The 18,560-nt window shown below is 40.3% G+C and overlaps 1 protein-coding gene across 1 annotated transcript in view; it reads left to right on the forward strand.

Moving 5' to 3' along the window:
- Nucleotides 1–18,560, forward strand: part of LOC113029368 (cadherin-10-like) — a 74,006-nt gene that overhangs the window by 23,912 nt on the left and 31,534 nt on the right. The window contains exons 2-4 of the mRNA XM_026180204.1: nucleotides 149–544; nucleotides 13,863–14,157; nucleotides 16,059–16,178. Of these exons, the coding sequence (XP_026035989.1) occupies nucleotides 311–544; nucleotides 13,863–14,157; nucleotides 16,059–16,178 (649 nt within the window). The 5' untranslated portion in view covers nucleotides 149–310. The remainder of the gene's footprint in view (nucleotides 1–148; nucleotides 545–13,862; nucleotides 14,158–16,058; nucleotides 16,179–18,560) is intronic.

Raw genomic sequence — 18,560 nt, forward strand, 5'->3', positions numbered from 1 at the left:
GTTTAAAGATATATGTTTGTTATTGTGCACTGAAGACTAAGCTGGTGTTAACGACAGGTTATGAAACAAAACGAGAGCTTGTGCAGTAACAAATTACTTCCTCTCCTCCCAATATTGACACTCTGCTTTGTCTTTGTAAATGTTCTAGATGCTGGTTGCCGCCCAATGTGAGTCTGAGGAGCCTTTCCTGCTTCAGTAGATTACAGCATGAGAACTGATCCGATACTCTGACTGAAAACAAACAAAAAAAAACCCTGGACACAGACCACTGAGGAGTGGAAAGAAAACAGAAGGCTGTGGTGGCGTGGCCATGGATAGAAGGAAAGTTTGCATATTAATGGTGCTGTGGGCCATGGTCCACCTCAGCTCTCCAGGTCAAGGGCTCAGGGCCTTGAGAAGGACTACAGGGGGGCGGAGGGGGTCAGGACTGACAGGACAGGATGCCAACGGAGTGCCACTGAGACGCTCTAAGCGAGGTTGGATGTGGAACCAGTTCTTTTTGTTGGAGGAGTACACCGGGACCGATAAGCAGTACGTCGGAAAGGTAGTACAATGCTCAACTTTCTTTCCTTTTTCTTTGTCAGATGCAGCAGAGCATCTGCACTACAGGCAGATGCAAACTGCAGCTGCTCTGTTACACCGAAACCTGCTGCAGATGAAACACAGCAGCTTCATGTCATGACTAAAGATGAGCCCACATCCGACCATCCACTCACACACAAGCATTACACACAGGCTAAACAAAACAACATGTGATAAAAAACAACAAAAAAGTGATTAGGTTTTTGTTCTGCTTTGTCTAGGCACCAGTTTTAAGTGCATGCACAGACACCTCAATAAGCCCCGCAGATGAGTTTTCAGAGCTTTTTCAGTGAGTGCACATAAATCAGACACATCAATGGAAATAAAACAAAATGGCCATAATATAGTATGCTAATTAAGGCAGGAAATTGAACCTTAAAACTCTTTTGTGGACACTAAAGCGTATCCATTGCATACAGAAAGCATGTCAGGCATAAAAAAGCACTAAGTGACAAAAGTAGGTACTGAATGCCTCCTCAGATTTACTATCTCGACTTATAGATAGTTGCTAATTCAAATTCAGATAGTGCTGGTGTTCATCTATTAAAGTAAATCCCCGTAGAAGTGCCGTCGGTACTTAATATTTATGAAGTTAGGATGCTTTAAGTAAAAATCTGAAGGAAAGATTTACAAGAAAAATACCAGAGTGCACTACTCTCGGGGTGCTTTTACTTGGATAAAATAAATGGCAGAGGTCAGGCTAGTGAGAGCTGGACCTGATTCTCTCACATTTGAAAGATTTAACATGGGAAAAGTCTATTGATGCAAAATATAAGATGTTTATAGTGAAACCTGTATAAAAATGGTCAGAATTTTCATTTTATGTACTATAATTATTTTTATAATAACAACGAGCAAGTCGTGTTTTCGTAGTTTTATACACATGCACATATAGCTCTCAATTTGGGCCCAAGTGTCGTTTGGTGTGGCTTAAACTGCACCCATATTTTTTTTTTCAATTTCCATCTTCAATTTGTTCACGGGGAATGAAAGGAAGTAGTTGGTGAGAGCAGCCATAACAGCATTATAGTTTGGAAAAGAAAATAGCAGCACATACAGAATCTCCAACGTCATTACGAAAACTGTCTGGACTGTAAAATTGATAAGTGATCACCAGAAAGTGCCAACAGCAATGACTGCTGTAGTAATGAAGATGTTTGCAGCAAAGTAGATTCTGGAGATTGGTTGTATATGTCTGCTATCAGGGCGTCTTTGAGAATTCAGATTTGTAAACAGGGTGTCTGCAGGTAAACGAGTTACATTTAAGACCTTTCAGGACCTTTTGCATAGTACTTTAAGTCAAATTTAAGATCAAACTTTCACAGCAGAAGTTAAAGTTTACTCTTTTCAGTTGGCGTCAGTTTAAAATGAACAGTAAGGTTAAATAGAATTGAATAGAAATGAATAGAAATAGAGTATTGATGAATGTTCTCCAAATCTTGAACTGAAACCATGGGCTTGTGTGTGATCTGAATGTGTAAAGCAGTGAAATTGTCACAGTGACTGGTCTTGAACTTGTGGCTCCAGACCAACATTTGGCTCTTTTTTCCCCGTCTCCAGTGGTTAAGTGTGACTTTGACAAACAACTAGATGAATCTAATTATTTAAATGAATAACGCCAAGGCCGTCAGTCTCCTTGATCTGCAGCTGGATTTTGTCAAAATTAAACTGAAACTTTTTCTTTTGTTTTGTGTTTTTTAATGTAGGATTTTTTTAATTTGATTCAGTTGCACAAACACAGGCACTGTAGGACTGCTGTTTTATGTAGGCCTACATGTGGTAGTGGATACTTTGTTACTTTGGTTCTAGTCTGTACTTACTTTTGCAAATTTTGTGGCAATTTTTGCTCAAATTTTTTTTCCCAAGAAACACTCCAACACTGTTGGCCTAGGACCCAAACAAACAAAATTTTAAATAGTTTTCTATTTTTAATTGTACATTTGTATTCAAGACATTTTAACATAGTGAGGTGTAAGTTATCGTTCCAAACTCCAAAACTGACCCTAAACCTGACGCTAAGATATCAGAATAGGCCATTTTTGGTTTTAGTTCATGGGTTTCATGCTGTGAGAAGACGTCGCTTCTTTCTCTGTCCACAATTTGCAAAAATCGTTATTCTGTAATTTGATCCAAATTGCACAGAATGCTCACCTACTGGATCTTTATTCATATTATGCAAGGTCACACTTGCATCAAGGTCAAGGGCACACTTGTCACTTTACGTGCAATAACCTGAGACTTATGACGACTCACTTTAAATGACGCACATGAAAAATATTTTATAATTTTTTTTGGAAGACGTTCTTTTGCCTTTTTCCAAAATATAGAAAATATATTAATCCCCTGAAATCTATGTTTCTTAAGAAAAGCTGAAAAGACTTGAAAAACATAATCCCTAAAAGGTTATTTTATATTCATTTTTTATACATTGTTTCAACAAGCCTTTCCATAATGGTGTTTGCTGTAAGTAAAATAATGGGACTGTGGCTTTCCCCACGTCTGAAACTGGCCAGATGGGAAAATCAAACGTATCACCCACCAGTGCAAAAGAAGCGATAGTAATGAACTGCTTCTTGCAAATTAGAACTTGCAGTCCCTAGATTCTCTGTTTAGTGTCTTTTTTCTTAATGCTTTTTAGTTGTTTACCTTTTTGTTTTTCAGTTTGCATGAAGACGCCATCTACGAAACACAACGTGAACTTTCAGTACTGAGGCAGTGCTATTTATGTTCATCTAAAAATGCCTCATTATGTGCTGTCTTGTCAATACATATTTATGAAGACAGCGATCTGTTATTTATCAGTCCAAGTTAATGCACATTTCACCAAATATTGCTTCGTTTACATGCTACAGTCACACACACAGAAAATTTTGAATTTGTGATACAGCAATTTTGATATTCATTTCCTATAATAGCACTGATAGGCAGAACCTAACTACCTGTGGTGCCTAGTCTCGGTACCATAATACATACACTATGTAATTGTCCTCTGCAAACTACACTCAGTGGCAACGATCGCCGCTTAATGACATCCTTCACAACAAATAAAGTCCTGTATACGAATGTATCATTCTGTCCCCGCGAATACGAGAATCAACCCGTCATCTATTAGTCGACGTGACGTGATACTCCAATCGGGTAATGCTCACATATCGGACTTCCATCCATCCATCCCCGGGCTTTGTTTGCTGTCGGCTGTCCAATATATTTTGTGCTTACTGTCAGCTCTGTGGCTGCTTGCACAATGTCCATTCCACTCACATCAAACCATCCTAAAGCGGCTGTCTTGCCCTACAGTGAAATATGACTTCCGCTGAAGGTATTATTTGTTCAACAAAATGAAAACACAGTGTCGACCCAGATAACATTGGGAGGGGGTGCACAAGAAGATGGGCCAAATAATGCTTGCTTTACATGCAGCGAAGCGGAAGTCAAGATATCAGTCTCCTCTTCCAACCTACTGTAATTGAGGAGATTGTGAAGCGTTGTGGCAAGGTCAGGATGTCTGAGTCGGAAGAAAGGCTGTTTTGTGCGAGGGGCTGAATGGGGCTAGTGCTTTGCATTCCTATCATGCGTCCACGGAGGATGGAGTCATCCAACCAAATGAGATTCTGCAACATACGTCCTCCCCGAGTGAGGGTTGACTTTCAGTTCTTGCCTAAAAGGATTACAACATTTGCGGGCGAGCAAATACAAGAAAGAACAAAAAAAAAGTTGAAAAGAAAACCCCAGAATGAATGAAGATCAAAAGTAAATACAGAGCTTGATCAAACCACTTTGTCTTTGGAGAGTGGTGATTGATGTCCCACTTGTCCTTTTAGCTTGTAAAGGGACTAATAGCATAAGAAGAATGGATTATCTGAGTGAGGTATATACTTAGAGAGTAGGAGGCCGCGACCTAAGAGCCCATATCCCGAAGACACCATTAAAGCATCAACCTTCGAGCAGCGCACTTAATCATGACTGTGAGCACTTGTTGTTTCCCCTCCTAAGTACGTGCAGCTGGGTGCTTTTCCTCATTGTCAGCTCACTAGCCAGTTGTCACATAGGATTGCAGTATGTAGATCTTATCTGATTGCAATTACTGTTTGGTAATTGCCAGATAAAGTACAAGTGATGAATGAAGCCCTAAAGGGAATGAATAGCTTTTGAGTTGAACACATGGCTCAACATAGAGTGCAAGCATCTGCATCTGTATCCTCAGGTGGAGGCCGTATTTTTTGCCATGTAAAGGCTCCGAATGGGTGAAAAACTACAAGAAACACAAAAGAGAAGGCTTTTGTCACTGCGAATGACATTGTGGCAGCCGGCGAGCACAGCGTGGAACAAAACCGCTTTTGTTTGTGATGGAAAAAAAACAACTGGAAATAACACAATGACAGGTTATTATAAACAAGGGAGCTGCGCTTGACACACAGTAAAAGATAGAATGATGAAACTGCTCTTGAATTACAACATCACGTCTGCAGTTATTTGGTAAACTCAATCTCCCTCGGCTTAGTTTTTTAAATTTATTTATTTTTGCTCTTTACAACAGCTTTATCGAGCTGTGAAGTACTAACAAATGAAATTGCAATTTTTCCAGAGCAAGCGTAACAAAAGCAGCTGGAACAGGAAGAAATTAAGAGAAGCGATCAAGATGTGATGGAAAAGACTCTGGCAGTGGCTTGTTGGGGGAGCTGGTTGGCTGCTGATCTCGCTGTATTGGCCAATGATTTTCTTTTTCCTGCAGAAAGGGAAGCCTTGCACTGCCTCTCATTAGCAGGCGAGCTGCATACAGGCCTCAGAGGGCCTGGGCTGTCACTGGGGGAAAGAGAATGTTTGTTTATTTCATTATTTCTTACTTTACCAAAGGGCACATATCCACTGAAAATGGTTAATGGCCTGTGGTTGAGGAGTGTTTGTGCTGCACTATCATATCTCATAAAGTATTTACAGCCCCTGATAGGCCCCAGTGGTTCTGGGCCTGGTGGGTAGAGTCTTCAGCGTAGTGAACAAACACCCCAGCGTACATGCAAACACACACACATGCACGCACCTGCAAATACTAGCCTCCAGTAATAGGCTAGAACTCACAGAAAAGACAAAAAAGGCTGATGAATACAGACATAATACGCTCCACAGCCCTGTATGACTCAGCGGTTGAGGCATCCTGGGGAAAGGACTTGCGAGTCTTATGGCAGTGGAAAGGTGCAGGGATTTGTGTGTTTTGTTTTTGTGTGTGGGGGGGCTGGGGGTGGTGGTGGTGGTTTTTGGTCTCCGTTCATACTCCCCCCTATTACCAGCTGCTCACCTTGGCACAGAGGCAAGGAGTTTGCAATATGGCGCAGGCCTGGCTGTACTCTAGACATGGCAGCCCCTGCAGGTCTCCAGTGGCGACCTGGAGCATGCATTGGCAGTGTTTATTGATTGGGCGATAAGTTCCCTGTTGTGTTCTGGGAAGTGTGGGCACGAGGGGGGGCGTGAGCTTCGGAGGAAACGGGCGCGATGAGGTCTTGCGGTGATGACACCCGGTAAACATCTGTCTGACAACGTTGCAGCGGCGAAGTGATATCTGAGAGAGATACGCCAACATGTCTAGGGCACCTGCAATTATCTCCATGCTATCACCTGCCTACCAGTGTTTAAAACACCCACTGGTTTTGTCAGATTAATTAATCTTCTCTCATCAACATCACAAGTATTTCGTTGGCCCGGCATTATTTGGCTGAGTGAAAGCAGCCCCACCTGCTCAAGAAAGTTCGACACAAAGGAAACAAAAATGTCAACTTATTAAAAAATTTAACTGAGCCAAGTGATGGTCTCAATGAGGAATCAAAGCCTTTAGAGTCTCATTTTAATGTCATTAAAATTTTTATACTGTAAAAAAGAAATTCAACGTTGCCAAGTACGTTGGTGCTAAAACGGATCCCTTCTTCCTCAAGACAAACCAAAAATCTTACAGTTTAGAAATATAAAATGATGGCAAAAGAGCCAAACGGGACAGGCCAAAAAAAAAAGAAAAAAAAAGAAATATAAAATATGGAATATTGCATCAATTTATTCTTGATTCAGTACAAACACACAGAGATATTTAAGCTTTTAAACAATGTTGTTTACTGAAGTAGAGCAAAGAATAGTTAGACTTTAACAGTAGAGCCGCCAACATATTGAAACCTTTGACACATCTGCAGTCAAAATAGTTCTTGAAGCAGTTAAAATGTAAATGTTCATCTATTCAAGTCAACAGTCTTGACAAAATGACCATTTAACATTTATTATATTACGCTTCTTAATTATACAGTTGCTTCAGGCTTTTTCCTCACAGATTAAAAAGATAAAGCATGTTTTGGATTGTATTTACTGAGAACGCCACAAACAACGGATTAAAGGGCATTTAAATATTTTTTGTAGAAGAATTGTGTTGTTTTTGCATGGCTGTAACAACTGCAACAAGAGTTTATTAATTTTACAGTTCCAGATAGAATAGGTCAAGTAGTGTATCTTTTTAGAATTCAACACTTGACTATAACAACCCTTTTAATTATTGTAGAGGAACAACAGTAAAAAAAATTTGACCGCTTTTGAACCAGCTGGAGCTGCTACCATTGCTAATCCCAACCTGAGGTTTCCAGTTTAGTTCAGTTTTATTTGTTTGGCAACAGTCACAACAGTTGTATCAAGGTAACCTTAAAGCATTAAAGAGAAAACCCCCATTAATCAGATGAGCCTCTGTAGGCAGGAACTTGGTGAGAGTGGGGAGGAAGAACTCCCTGTTAATAGGAAGTGACCCACAGAGGAACCGGACTCAGGGACAAACAGAAGAAAACGCAAACTAGTGGTGATAAAAGGTAAACAAAGGCATGGGAGTGCATCACAGGAAGTCCCCCAGCAGCCTGGTCCTATGACTAAAGTTTGGTTCATGGTCACCTGATCCAGCCCTGACTGTAAGCTTCATGAAAAGGAACGTTTGAAGAATAATCTTTAATAGCCTGCAGTCTAAGAGCGAAGTCCTGCATTTGGGATAATATGGAGCAGTGAGGTCTTTCAGACGTGGGCACTGATCATTTGGAACTTTTTAAGGATCTGAATTGTGAGTATAGCTGAGAACCAATGAATAGAAGCTAATATAGGAGCAATGCAGTCTCTCTTTTCAGTCTCTTTCTTTGCTTTCTTTGCCTCGCCTAACAACAGAACTCTTTCTTTAGCTGGTTAGGGTTTCCTACTTAAATTTTTCCACCATTCCACCCACCTGAGGAAAGTTACCAATACTACTGCTTTGTGTTGGTTTGCATTGTAGATTTCGTACCTGGAGGCAGAGAGAATTGGATGGTGAAAGCAGGGTTTATAGGCAGCCAATCCAAATGTAGATGGTATCAACATTCATTCATTTAATTTCGTTTTTTTTCCTATTTAAACATAACTTAAATTATTTTTATTTTTTTGCAAAGAGGTTGCATTATTCTTTCTGCTCAAGCAACACTTAATTAAAGACAAAAGCAACACTTCTTAGTAATGTCATGCAGTGCAAACGTATCTAAATTTGAACCTACTGTGATACCAAGAGCAAAAATTATCATTTAAAAAAAGCACTAAACGTGTATTTATGACTGTTTAGTAGCTGAAGTGATACAAAAAAGTTAAACTGTTGACAACTGCCTGTAATTAGAATAAAACATGCTGAAAATTATGCACAAAACAAGAGATGTCAGATGTCCACAAGTGAGGATTGTAAGTTAAGTGACATTTCACCTTCATGTCGCAGCCGCTCTCACTGCATATCTCAAGTTTACACATCAACAGACATTTGATAGGCTATTTTTGTACACAGTCTGAGGCTACCATCTGGCTACATAGAAGGCAGCCAGTTCTCGACAGGCCAGGACACAAGGCCTTAAAGGCTAACTGGCTAATTGCCCTAAGCAGCCTGTTTCCAGTGCCATCTTTCTGGCCTAACTCGAGTGAAGCACAAATGGCGACCAGATCGAGTCAGCGCTAACATTTGCTGCTCTTGAAGCTGATTAATTTCACAAACAAAGACAGCTCGCTTATAAGTTATCACGCACAGATGTCTGATGAGTGCCACTTCACCTCTCAGCCCACTTCAAACTGCAAGATGAAGCATTTAGGAACAGAAATATGTTTGTTTTTCATTGTTGGGGGAAAATTACAAGCTTTTAGAAATATTATCGTGTCACTTAACAAAGTGGGATAATTGAATGAAGGGTTTTTGATATATATAGGCCATTATTGATGATATAAGGCTTGAAGCAAAGGCTTTATAGTTTGTTTCACAGACAATTCACAAGGAATTCTTCCTCACGAGTCATTTTTCTCTGTGATTGAGTCCTTGAACTCCAATTTTGTTGAAAAGTGAGAACATTTCAGCCTGTTTCCCATGCAAATCGACTCATTTCAAGTATTCTCTGAAATCAAGTTTCATTTTTTTTCTTGATGAGAGTGTGACTACTCTCCACATTCCTTCCATATTCTTTTATCCCTCCAGACACAGACACTAATTTTAGAAACATTATTACAAACTGTTTTGACACAGTTAAATGTGTTAAAGAAGGATTTCAACCAAATCCTAGCCAGTTAATGAGATTTTAATCTCATTTGCAAAGTTCTGTAACTGCATAATGTTTAACATTTAAGTAAATGTATAATCCTGTTAAATAAGTGAGAGTACAAAACTGACCAATGCATTCATCGGAGTATGAATGTGTGTGAATGTCAGTTGTGCTTGTGCGAATGGGTGTGAATGGGTGAATGCACAAGTTGTGTAAAGCGCTTTGAGTGCTCAGAAGAGTGGAAAAGTGCTATATAAGAACTAGTCCATTTACCATTTACCAAAAGAATCATAACTGTTAGTTTTACATTTCTGATCATTTACTTACTTTCAATTCAAATCTGTATGACGAATAACATGCTTAATTAGCTGGTTAGCGCAACGTTAAAGTAATATTTCTAAAGGTTGCAAAATCTACACCTCAGTAACTTGACCAAGGGTCTCAAACTTGCGGCCGGGGGACCACTTGTGGCCCACGTCACCCTTATATGCGGACCATATATTGATGTGAAGACATATAAAGCAGTTTGGCCATTGAAGTTACTTTTCTTGTTAGGGAGGATTTGTTTGTTGTTGAGTGCAATGTTAAAATAAGTTCTTTAAAAAGCAAAAAATGATTTAATATGAAGGCAGTATGAGCAGAGAGTACAAACATGCTGCTAGTTCAATGTGAGACTCAAAAACTAATGTGTACTTTTTTTATTTGTTAAATATGAATAAAATTATAGCAGAAGTGCTGCCACAATCTGGTTATTTGGTTCAGTGAAAGGCTTCAGTTTGTTAAGAGTGAGAAAAAAAATGTTGGTTCACGTTTGCAGTTTTGTCTTGTTATAAAATATTTGAAATTTTTAAAAGCAACTTCTTGCTGTGCTAAGCTAACCAGCTATCCTGATAGTGTACTCATAATGGCTAAAAGTTTAAATTTGGAAAAGGTTGCTATCTAGTCCACCAACAATGTTTTAGCCAGTAAGAGAAAAAACCCAAAACATAACATTTGGAATAATTAATCAAGTAATTAAGTAAAATAAATGAAAAATATACAGCAAAGTTTTTAGTTTTAGTTTAGTTTAAGTTGTTCTGCCAGTTTTGTCATCACAATCAGGAGACTATATGAAAAGTCCTCCTGGCATCTGTGTGTTTAGTGACAGTGTGATGTGTAAATGATACTGCGTCAGATAATTTTATAGTTGTACATTTTAATGAAGCTAATGAAACCTACAATCAGATCAGTTTTCACAGGCATGAAAGCATTTAAATCAAATTAAAGCAAAACTGAGGCTAAATTGAAACCCAGGCAAATCTTCCATAAATCAATTAAAAATATAAAACTATAGTAACTCTAGTAGGATGAGGACAATGTCACACAAGGCAATGCTAGCTACCTAGCTAAAAGTGATAGATTGTACCAGGCACATAGACAGTATAAAACATGGACTTAATGGAGAAAACCTTCAATTTCAGAATAAAAGTCTTATACTATTGCAACCAACACGTTTGAAAATTATACAAACTGCAGGTAACTATATCAACCTGCTAGGGACCAAATCAATGTCAAAGAGATTTTCAGTGCAACTCCGTACTGCTTTGCAACCAATTTCACCTCGTGATAGCCAGCAACCACTCGTCAACTGGCCGTGGAATATAAATTGTTCCCTACCAACTGATAGTTGCCAGGAAGTTCTGCCTACAGGTTTCTTCCTGTTAAAAGGGAGTTTTTCCTTCCCACTGTCGCCAAAGTGCTTGCTCATAGGGGGTCATATGATTGTTGGGTTTTTCTCTGTATGTATCATTGTAGGGTCTACCTTACAATATAAAGCACCTTGAGGCGACTGTTGTCGTGATTCAATTTTATAAATAAATTTGAATTGAATTGAAGTCTTTGACCAGTACTAGAACTGTGTAACTGAGGTCTAACTTTACTTACTAGAGAGTGGCTGTCCAGTTTAGCTCTGATGTGTATTTTTTAAGTTTGTAAAAGAAAAAAATGTATTTTTTTTTCTTCAGTTCTTCCGTGTAATTTAAAAGTCAGTATTTGCAGTAGTACTTCACCCAAACCATCCAACCCTGCCACACAGTTTAAATGGTGTACACAGCGGGGTCGTATGCTAACAGAAATGAGACAGTGTGATGTGACTGTAGCATTAGTCTTCTAACCATTCCCTAAATGTTGAACTCTGCCTTTAGGAAAGCAATGGCTCTGTTGAAGTTTTTTTTTTTGCAGAGCTTTTTTTTTTCTGTTTTTAAAAGACCAGAAGTCCAAGTGTTAATGGATATAGCATCATGCTCCCTGCCTTTTTTTACGATTTGGTGCCATAGGAGGGCATAGGAGAAAAGGCAAGCTATTGATGTGCCAGGGCTTCTTGGTGACCAAACTGAATGCACATGTGGCTTTCTTTTCTCCCCCTGTGACAGTTTAATTGTATTTTCGATATAAATTGATCAAAGGGCTTTTGTGAATGCACGTTGGGCTGCCACATTGATTTCCAAGAGAGTCTTTTTTTTCTTCTTACCACCCCCCTCCTTAATTTGAGTAGAAGGGCAGCAGTAAATTTTCCTCACCGGCAAGGTGGGCAACTGGGAGGGACGGGGTCGCTGCAGCAAGTGCTGGAGTTCGATACTCCGAGCTTCCTTGTAATATCCTTCAGTGTAGCAAGGAGGAAGTCTTCAAAACCACGAGAGCTCTCTGTTTCCATAGAAATGACAGTCGACACAGCATATGTCACACTGTCTATCTCACATCTCAGCCGAAAGAGAGGACTCAACAGTTATTAACTGAATTGTCGTGCCGGCAGAGATAGGCAGCTTGATAGACAATCATAGAGAAGGACATTGCAGCTATAACAGCGGGGGAAAGATAATAATGTTGAAGTGGATTGTTTTCAGCCAACTGAGTCTCTGTTTGGGAGCACGTACTGTAAAGCAGAACAGAAAACAAATACAATTCTGCAGAATATTCTCCTGGCTTGGTTAGGCAGAGCGAAAAAAAACCCAACCCCGAAACAAAACAGGAAAGTTGTTTTGACCAGAATTCAAAGTGGGTGAATGAAACAGTGCTCCACTCGAGATCCTAATCCGAGGATAGTCAAAATTTTGCAACACACTTGACTGGCTTGGTTAGACAGACAGAGAAAGGAATGAAAACAGTCTTTTTTTTTTTACCAGCATTCAAGCAGTCGAACAAAACAGTGTTAAAGATGCTAATCCACAAAGCTGTTCATCTCACATGTGCCAGCTTTGCCCTGATAAAACAGCATGAATTAGTAAAGCTTCCGAGCACCTGCGATGAAAAGCTTTTTAATATATGATGAGAAGGGAGACTTTGCAATGTGGTCCCACGTGACCCAGCTGCGACGCACAATATCCCCCCCTCAGTCTGTCCACCGGCTGAGCCAAGAACCTTTATAGACACAACAGAAACTACCGGCGCAAAAGGGAGAAAAAAATAAGCATTCAAGCCGGCAAAATCAAACGTGCCGGCTCACTTGAGTTAATGAGGTGTCAATAACGGACCTCGGAATTACATCCCGGCATCCACTTACGCGGGTAAACATTCGGATGGCGTTTGCCTCGGTTTATGCTTGACATGTTTGCCCGTGTCTGCAAACATGTGCTCTCCTTTTTTGCCCTCTACCTCCCCCGCCACCCCACCCTGCAATTATTACTGTGTCCTTGGTTATTAAAAAAGGGGAAAGGGAAGTAGGATGGGAAGTAGTGGGAGGGGAGAAAAGACTGGACAAGCTTTTGATGAGTTCTAGGAGATAAATATGTTGTGTGTGTGTGTGGTTGGGGTGGGGGAGATTTGGCTGTGGAATTAAAATGTCAGAGCATGCTAAGCTGCTGTTCATGCAGAAAAAAATTAAACATTAGATAGGGAGGAACAGAGCAAATAATAATAACGAGGAGCTCCACACACAAGTGGGCTCTCGTGGTCTTCTGGCATGTTGGTCCTGCTGCTGATCCATCAGGGACTGGCAGGCTGCGGGGCGTGTGCTCACTCATGCTGGTAACCCCACAGACGTGTGTGTGTGTGTCCCCTCCCTCACCCACCCTTTCAGCGAAAAGTAAAAAAGTAACAGTAGCAGTGAATGCGACATTTTACACGCTCCGGCTGCTGGCTTTCTTCTTGGCAGGACGCGAGCTTCACAGAGGCGAGGTGAATGTGTATCGTCACAACACGATGACAGTTTACCAGAGATGATATGAATCTGTTAAATAACACCAAACACACTTATCAAAAGCTGTCAGCGTTTATTTGCCAGGGCCCAGATTGGTCAGATCACCGATGTGCGCGCAGTCGATCAGAAATGCCACGATTCGGCTTTGAAATGTGATTTTTGCTGACATCTTTGCTGCAAAGCGCTCATCGCCGGGATGTGTTTTTGCAGCCGTCAATCAAGCGGTGCAGCTTGGACTGCAGCAGATGAAGATTTTTGTTCACTGTCACCATTTCTGCTCAGGCTAACAAGGAGATCTTTTTTTTCTTTTTTTTAATGTGGAAAAGGGTAGCTGACACTTGCTGTTCATAAGAGGAAATTAAGCAAATGTGAAAGCTTTCATAAAGTCGAGTTTGAATCTCTGTTGTGCTATAACAATTAGCAGTAGAAAGCAGCAAAATGGAAATTCATTAAAGTGAAAATGCCACAAACTGTTGCCTGAAATGGGTGTTTTGTGTTGTAGCAGGGGATCCAAATCATATTTTCTCCTTTTTTTCCCCCTCTTTCTTTCCACACAGCTTCACTCGGATTCTGACAGAGGAGATGGCAGCGTGAAGTATGTCCTGACAGGGGAAGGAGCCGGGACCCTCTTCAAGATAGATGAAAAGTCAGGGGACATCCATGCCACCAAGAGGCTGGACAGGGAGGAGAAGGCCTTCTACATCCTCCACGCCAAAGCTGTCAACCGCTTCACCAACGAAGCGCTCGAGGGCGAGTCCGAGTTCATCATCAAGATCCACGACATCAATGACAACGAGCCGCGCTTCACCAAGGACCCCTACATGGCCAGAGTCCCTGAAATGTCTGACATTGGTACGTTCCAGCCGTAAATATTAGACTCTTAAAAAGAGCTATTTATCAGACAATTAAATGTTTACACAAATGAAGGTTTGCGCCTGTGCGCGCAAGAGGAGCCGAATTAAAAGGATTATGATTCAAACAGGATAGAGATGTTATAAAATGCCAGCCTTACCGGATCAATGGGACTTTATCAATCATAATAATGATGCCGACGCAACAAAGAAGGCCCAACTAATTAAACGAGAAAGACTAGGAGCTGTTTTATGACCGGAGAATAAACAAGGTAAAAGCGTCTCGACAGCGCCGGTGCAGATAATCTTTTAAATACAGTATTGTATCTTGTTAAAACGACATTTAATTTAATTACCGACATTGTCAGCTGTGTCATCACAGTGAATAATTGTGGATTCTGCACTGCCACTTCCTTAGACGCCGCACGGCACCATTCGCTGCTTTTGCGCCGTCCTTTCTGCTTGTTATTCAAACAGCAAATGAAATAATTCACGGTGCACTTTGGCTCCAGCCTAAAAGCACACAGCAGCCTCATGAATATAGATAAACAATAGGGAAAAAAAGTCATCAATACTTGCACGCAAACACGGGGTGAACTATATGTTGTGCTTCTGCTGCTGCCGTGCTTCTGGGACTGAGGGACGTTGGTCTTGCAGCCCAGACATGTGACAGAGTTGTCACTTGGTTCAGCAACCCCAAGAGAGAGGCCGGCACTTATCTAAGGGCAGCACGGGTGCCCATGGCAACAACCGAGGTGTGATGTCACCGCTTGGCAGAGCATGTGTTCACGAGTGACTGCCTTGAGACACTGCCCCTTTAAATGTGACACTTTGAGTTTTATTATAGTCTCACGGCTCTGACATCCTTCGCTTGGACTCTCAAGATTTTGACGCGCTCCTCCCTTTGACAAGTGAATGATTGCAGTTGGGGGTAATTTACTCCCCCTGCACAAAAAACCGTGATTATTCCTGAGTTGTTTGTCAGAAAATTCTTGTCTCGAAAGCTTAAAGTTGCCGATGAGATGGCTGATGTGGATCAGTGATATTTTCTAAAAGCCGCCATGTCAGAAAAGCCTCTTTGAGTCTAATTCCCTAGTTAAAGGTATTAGCGATCAAGGTTCGGTGAACTTGCTCAAGAATCCTCCCGAACTGTCACTTACAGCAAATCAGACAGCCGTGGTCTTTCTCTGTCTGTTTTTTATTTTTATTTCTACAACATCCTTCATCCATACAAATCACATGGGTTTTAAAGGAGGGAAACTCTGGTCTCACCCCACACTGATCTCTGCTGACATCAAATTACAGAAGTTTCATGAGGTCGTTATCCCATTGTATTGCACAATTCTATATTTATACCACTTTGCCATTAAATATTTCTACTCAATTAATTTTCTTCTGCATTTAATGAGGCAACACTTGGCCCCGCAAGGCGCCATTTGGGAGGTAGCACTTGGCTAACCGTTTCCCTTTGTTCTACTGAAATAGGGCCTCAGCCTTTCTGGAAGAGAAAATGGATCACAGTCGTTCGCCTGCTATCAGATATTTGGCTTCTCAGACACTCCAGATCTGTGGATACGCTAATAGGCTTCTCGGGGCTTGCAGAGAGCCAGTATAGGTGCTGCTGGCATGCTTAGAGAGATATACTTAGAAAAATACATTAGGAGTTATTGATTACCTGCAAAAATCAATCATGTATAAGGGTATAAGTGGCCGAGGAATAAAGATTGGTTTGGGTAACGCAAAGGGACAGAAATGATCCGTCACATTCTGCATGGGCGTGATTAGAAGAGGATCCGACACCTCATCAGAAGGTGCATCAGCTTAACCAATTATCCAGCAGGCAATTTTCAGCAGTATTGAAGAGTTGATCTAAATCATTGTCATGAATCTTCCTACCCGCAGGCACCTCAGTAATTCAGGTGACAGCCACAGACGCCGATGACGCCACGTACGGGAACAGCGCCAAAGTGGTCTACAGCATCCTGGAGGGCCAGCCGTACTTCTCCGTGGATCCGGAAACAGGTCAGTGTTTAGTAAAATGCAAAAAAAAAGAAACCTCACCTGAAAATAATCCCAATTCCTCCAGTAGATAGATAAAGACGTCTTTGTATCTCTATCTCTTTTAGACAAAGACATTATTACACGCAGTTCACAGCAGACAACTCAGTGTCAGTCAGTCAGGTTGTCAAGCAATCAGTCTAAATATTTTTATCCATTTTTTTTCCACCTACTTATTTTGTAATATTCAGTGACCAGTAGGGGGCGACTCTTAACCCTTTAAAGCCGGTCAGAGCGTAATATAATATTCCAGAAACACGCTTTGCCGATCCGATCAGCTGTTTGTAACACTTCCTATGTCCAGCATCGCGAACTATCGCATGCCCGCCACGACCTGCGCGAAACCGGAAGTGACGTCATTTTGCGGAAATGTAGTTTTTTGCCTTCAGGGCCTTATGAGCCTATACTGGTGTTTTTAAAAGTTATGTTTGACTTTATGACTTTCTGTATTGTTTCTGGGATGTTTAGAGCTCATATTGCACTGCTGGAAATAGTTTATTTTGATGCACATGCTGTTTTTTGCAAATTTGCATCATAATATTTATTTTCGTTTTTCCTGCAGTGTAGAAAAATTGGTGTATTTCAAAAATAAAACTATAAAGACACTCAAAATAAATTTCCTGTGATGGGAAACTATTTTGTGCAACTTTTTTGTATTTGCAGTTTTGAGGGATAAGCCTCTTAAATTTCTCTAACTAGAAATATATGTTAAAAAAACAAAAACGATTTTAAATTTTTTTGTAGTTTATTGCACTTTTTTGAAATGTATGTAATTACTATGCACTTAATGCATACATATTATTAAAATGTGGGCTATAATGGTTGTATTGATGTATATCAACTTGAAATGCTCCCAAAAATGGCTCCACAGCATGTAAAAATATAATATAAGCTCTGGCGGACTTGGTTCTATGGTAGGTCTTAAAGGGTTAAGGATTCAGAGCATCATTCCCACATCATCTCGGTACAGACGCCTGAACACAAATGTTTGATGGATCTTAGTTGACATGTTATCGGAGAGCCCCGTAAATTCACCATCACAAAACTTTGCTAAAAGCCGTTTTTTGTTTTTTTTTAAGTAGGCGAAGCTTTTCCTTATTATGTCCTTCATAAACTTAAATATGTAAAATGTTAGGGGGGGAAAGTGTGGTGATACCCACTGCTGCCTCTCTTTGTGACATGTTATGCCCACAAATAGAGCACCACGCTGCACATATGTTTTCAAACAGCTAACATTTCAATGGCAAAAGGTTTAAGGGGCTAAAACTAACTAAATGTTTACTATATCTGTTTTATATACAGCTTTTGGACAGAATGAGTCTTTCCTATGCATTCCAACAGTTTTTTGTTTTTTTTAGATTTATTTTAGACCTCTTTTTAGCCTTTATTTTTCACAGGGCTGTAGAGTAGACAGGAAAGCAGGATGTGGTCCGGATCAGACTCTAACCCAGCCCCCCCCCCGCACTAGCCTTTCGGCATGTGGGTCACCTGCTCAATCTAGTAAGCTCTACTGGTGCCACAGCCAGTTATTTTTATCCCAGCTGATGTCAGATAGTTGGTAAATCGACTAGCAACACCACTGTGCTTGTTCATTGCATGTTGGATCCTATTTAAACACACTCCTCTAACCACGTCATGGAATCAAAAAGTGGTCAAATTGTAGCAATCTCCTTCTTCCCCTGACTCTGGTTCTTGGTGCTGAGTTCTTTTAAATAACTTTGGAAATAAGTTTTTAATTAGGTTTATGTCATATAACCTTTTTAAAATGTTACTGCCTTGTCACAGGTGACCTAGAAAGCTGACCATGGCGACCCTGAAATTTTAGACTGATGGATCAAAGTTAGGTAGCTACCAAAAATTAGCTAATTAACTCTCACCTTTGCTTTGACAGGGAAGAATTTCTTGTCCTTCATCTCTGAAAATCTAGCCTTTTTATACTTTTACCTGAAATATAAGATTCAACACTGACACTTTCTCACACACAGCAGGGACTGAATTCAAGGATTTTTAGCAAATGTGTGGAGTGTTGAGATTTGGGATGTTGCATTATCCTGCGGCAGCTGCAACGGCAGGGGTGCAATATTGATTTTAATGCTTGTTGTTATACCAATTTAATTCAGTTAAATTCATTTCAGGTTTATTTATATTCACAACAACAGTAATTTGAACATGTTTTATACTGTAAAGTATGTAACTTTAAAAGTTAGATAATATATGATGATAATATATTATATTATCATCATATATTATGATATCCACTGCCACAGTGTCGTCATTCATTTATTTGATTGTGATCACTGTGTAGTGAAAATCTGATGTTGACAGCCATGTGTTGATGGCAGTCTG

This window comes from Astatotilapia calliptera, chromosome 9 (assembly GCF_900246225.1).
Source record: "Astatotilapia calliptera chromosome 9, fAstCal1.2, whole genome shotgun sequence".
Taxonomy (NCBI): domain Eukaryota; kingdom Metazoa; phylum Chordata; class Actinopteri; order Cichliformes; family Cichlidae; genus Astatotilapia; species Astatotilapia calliptera.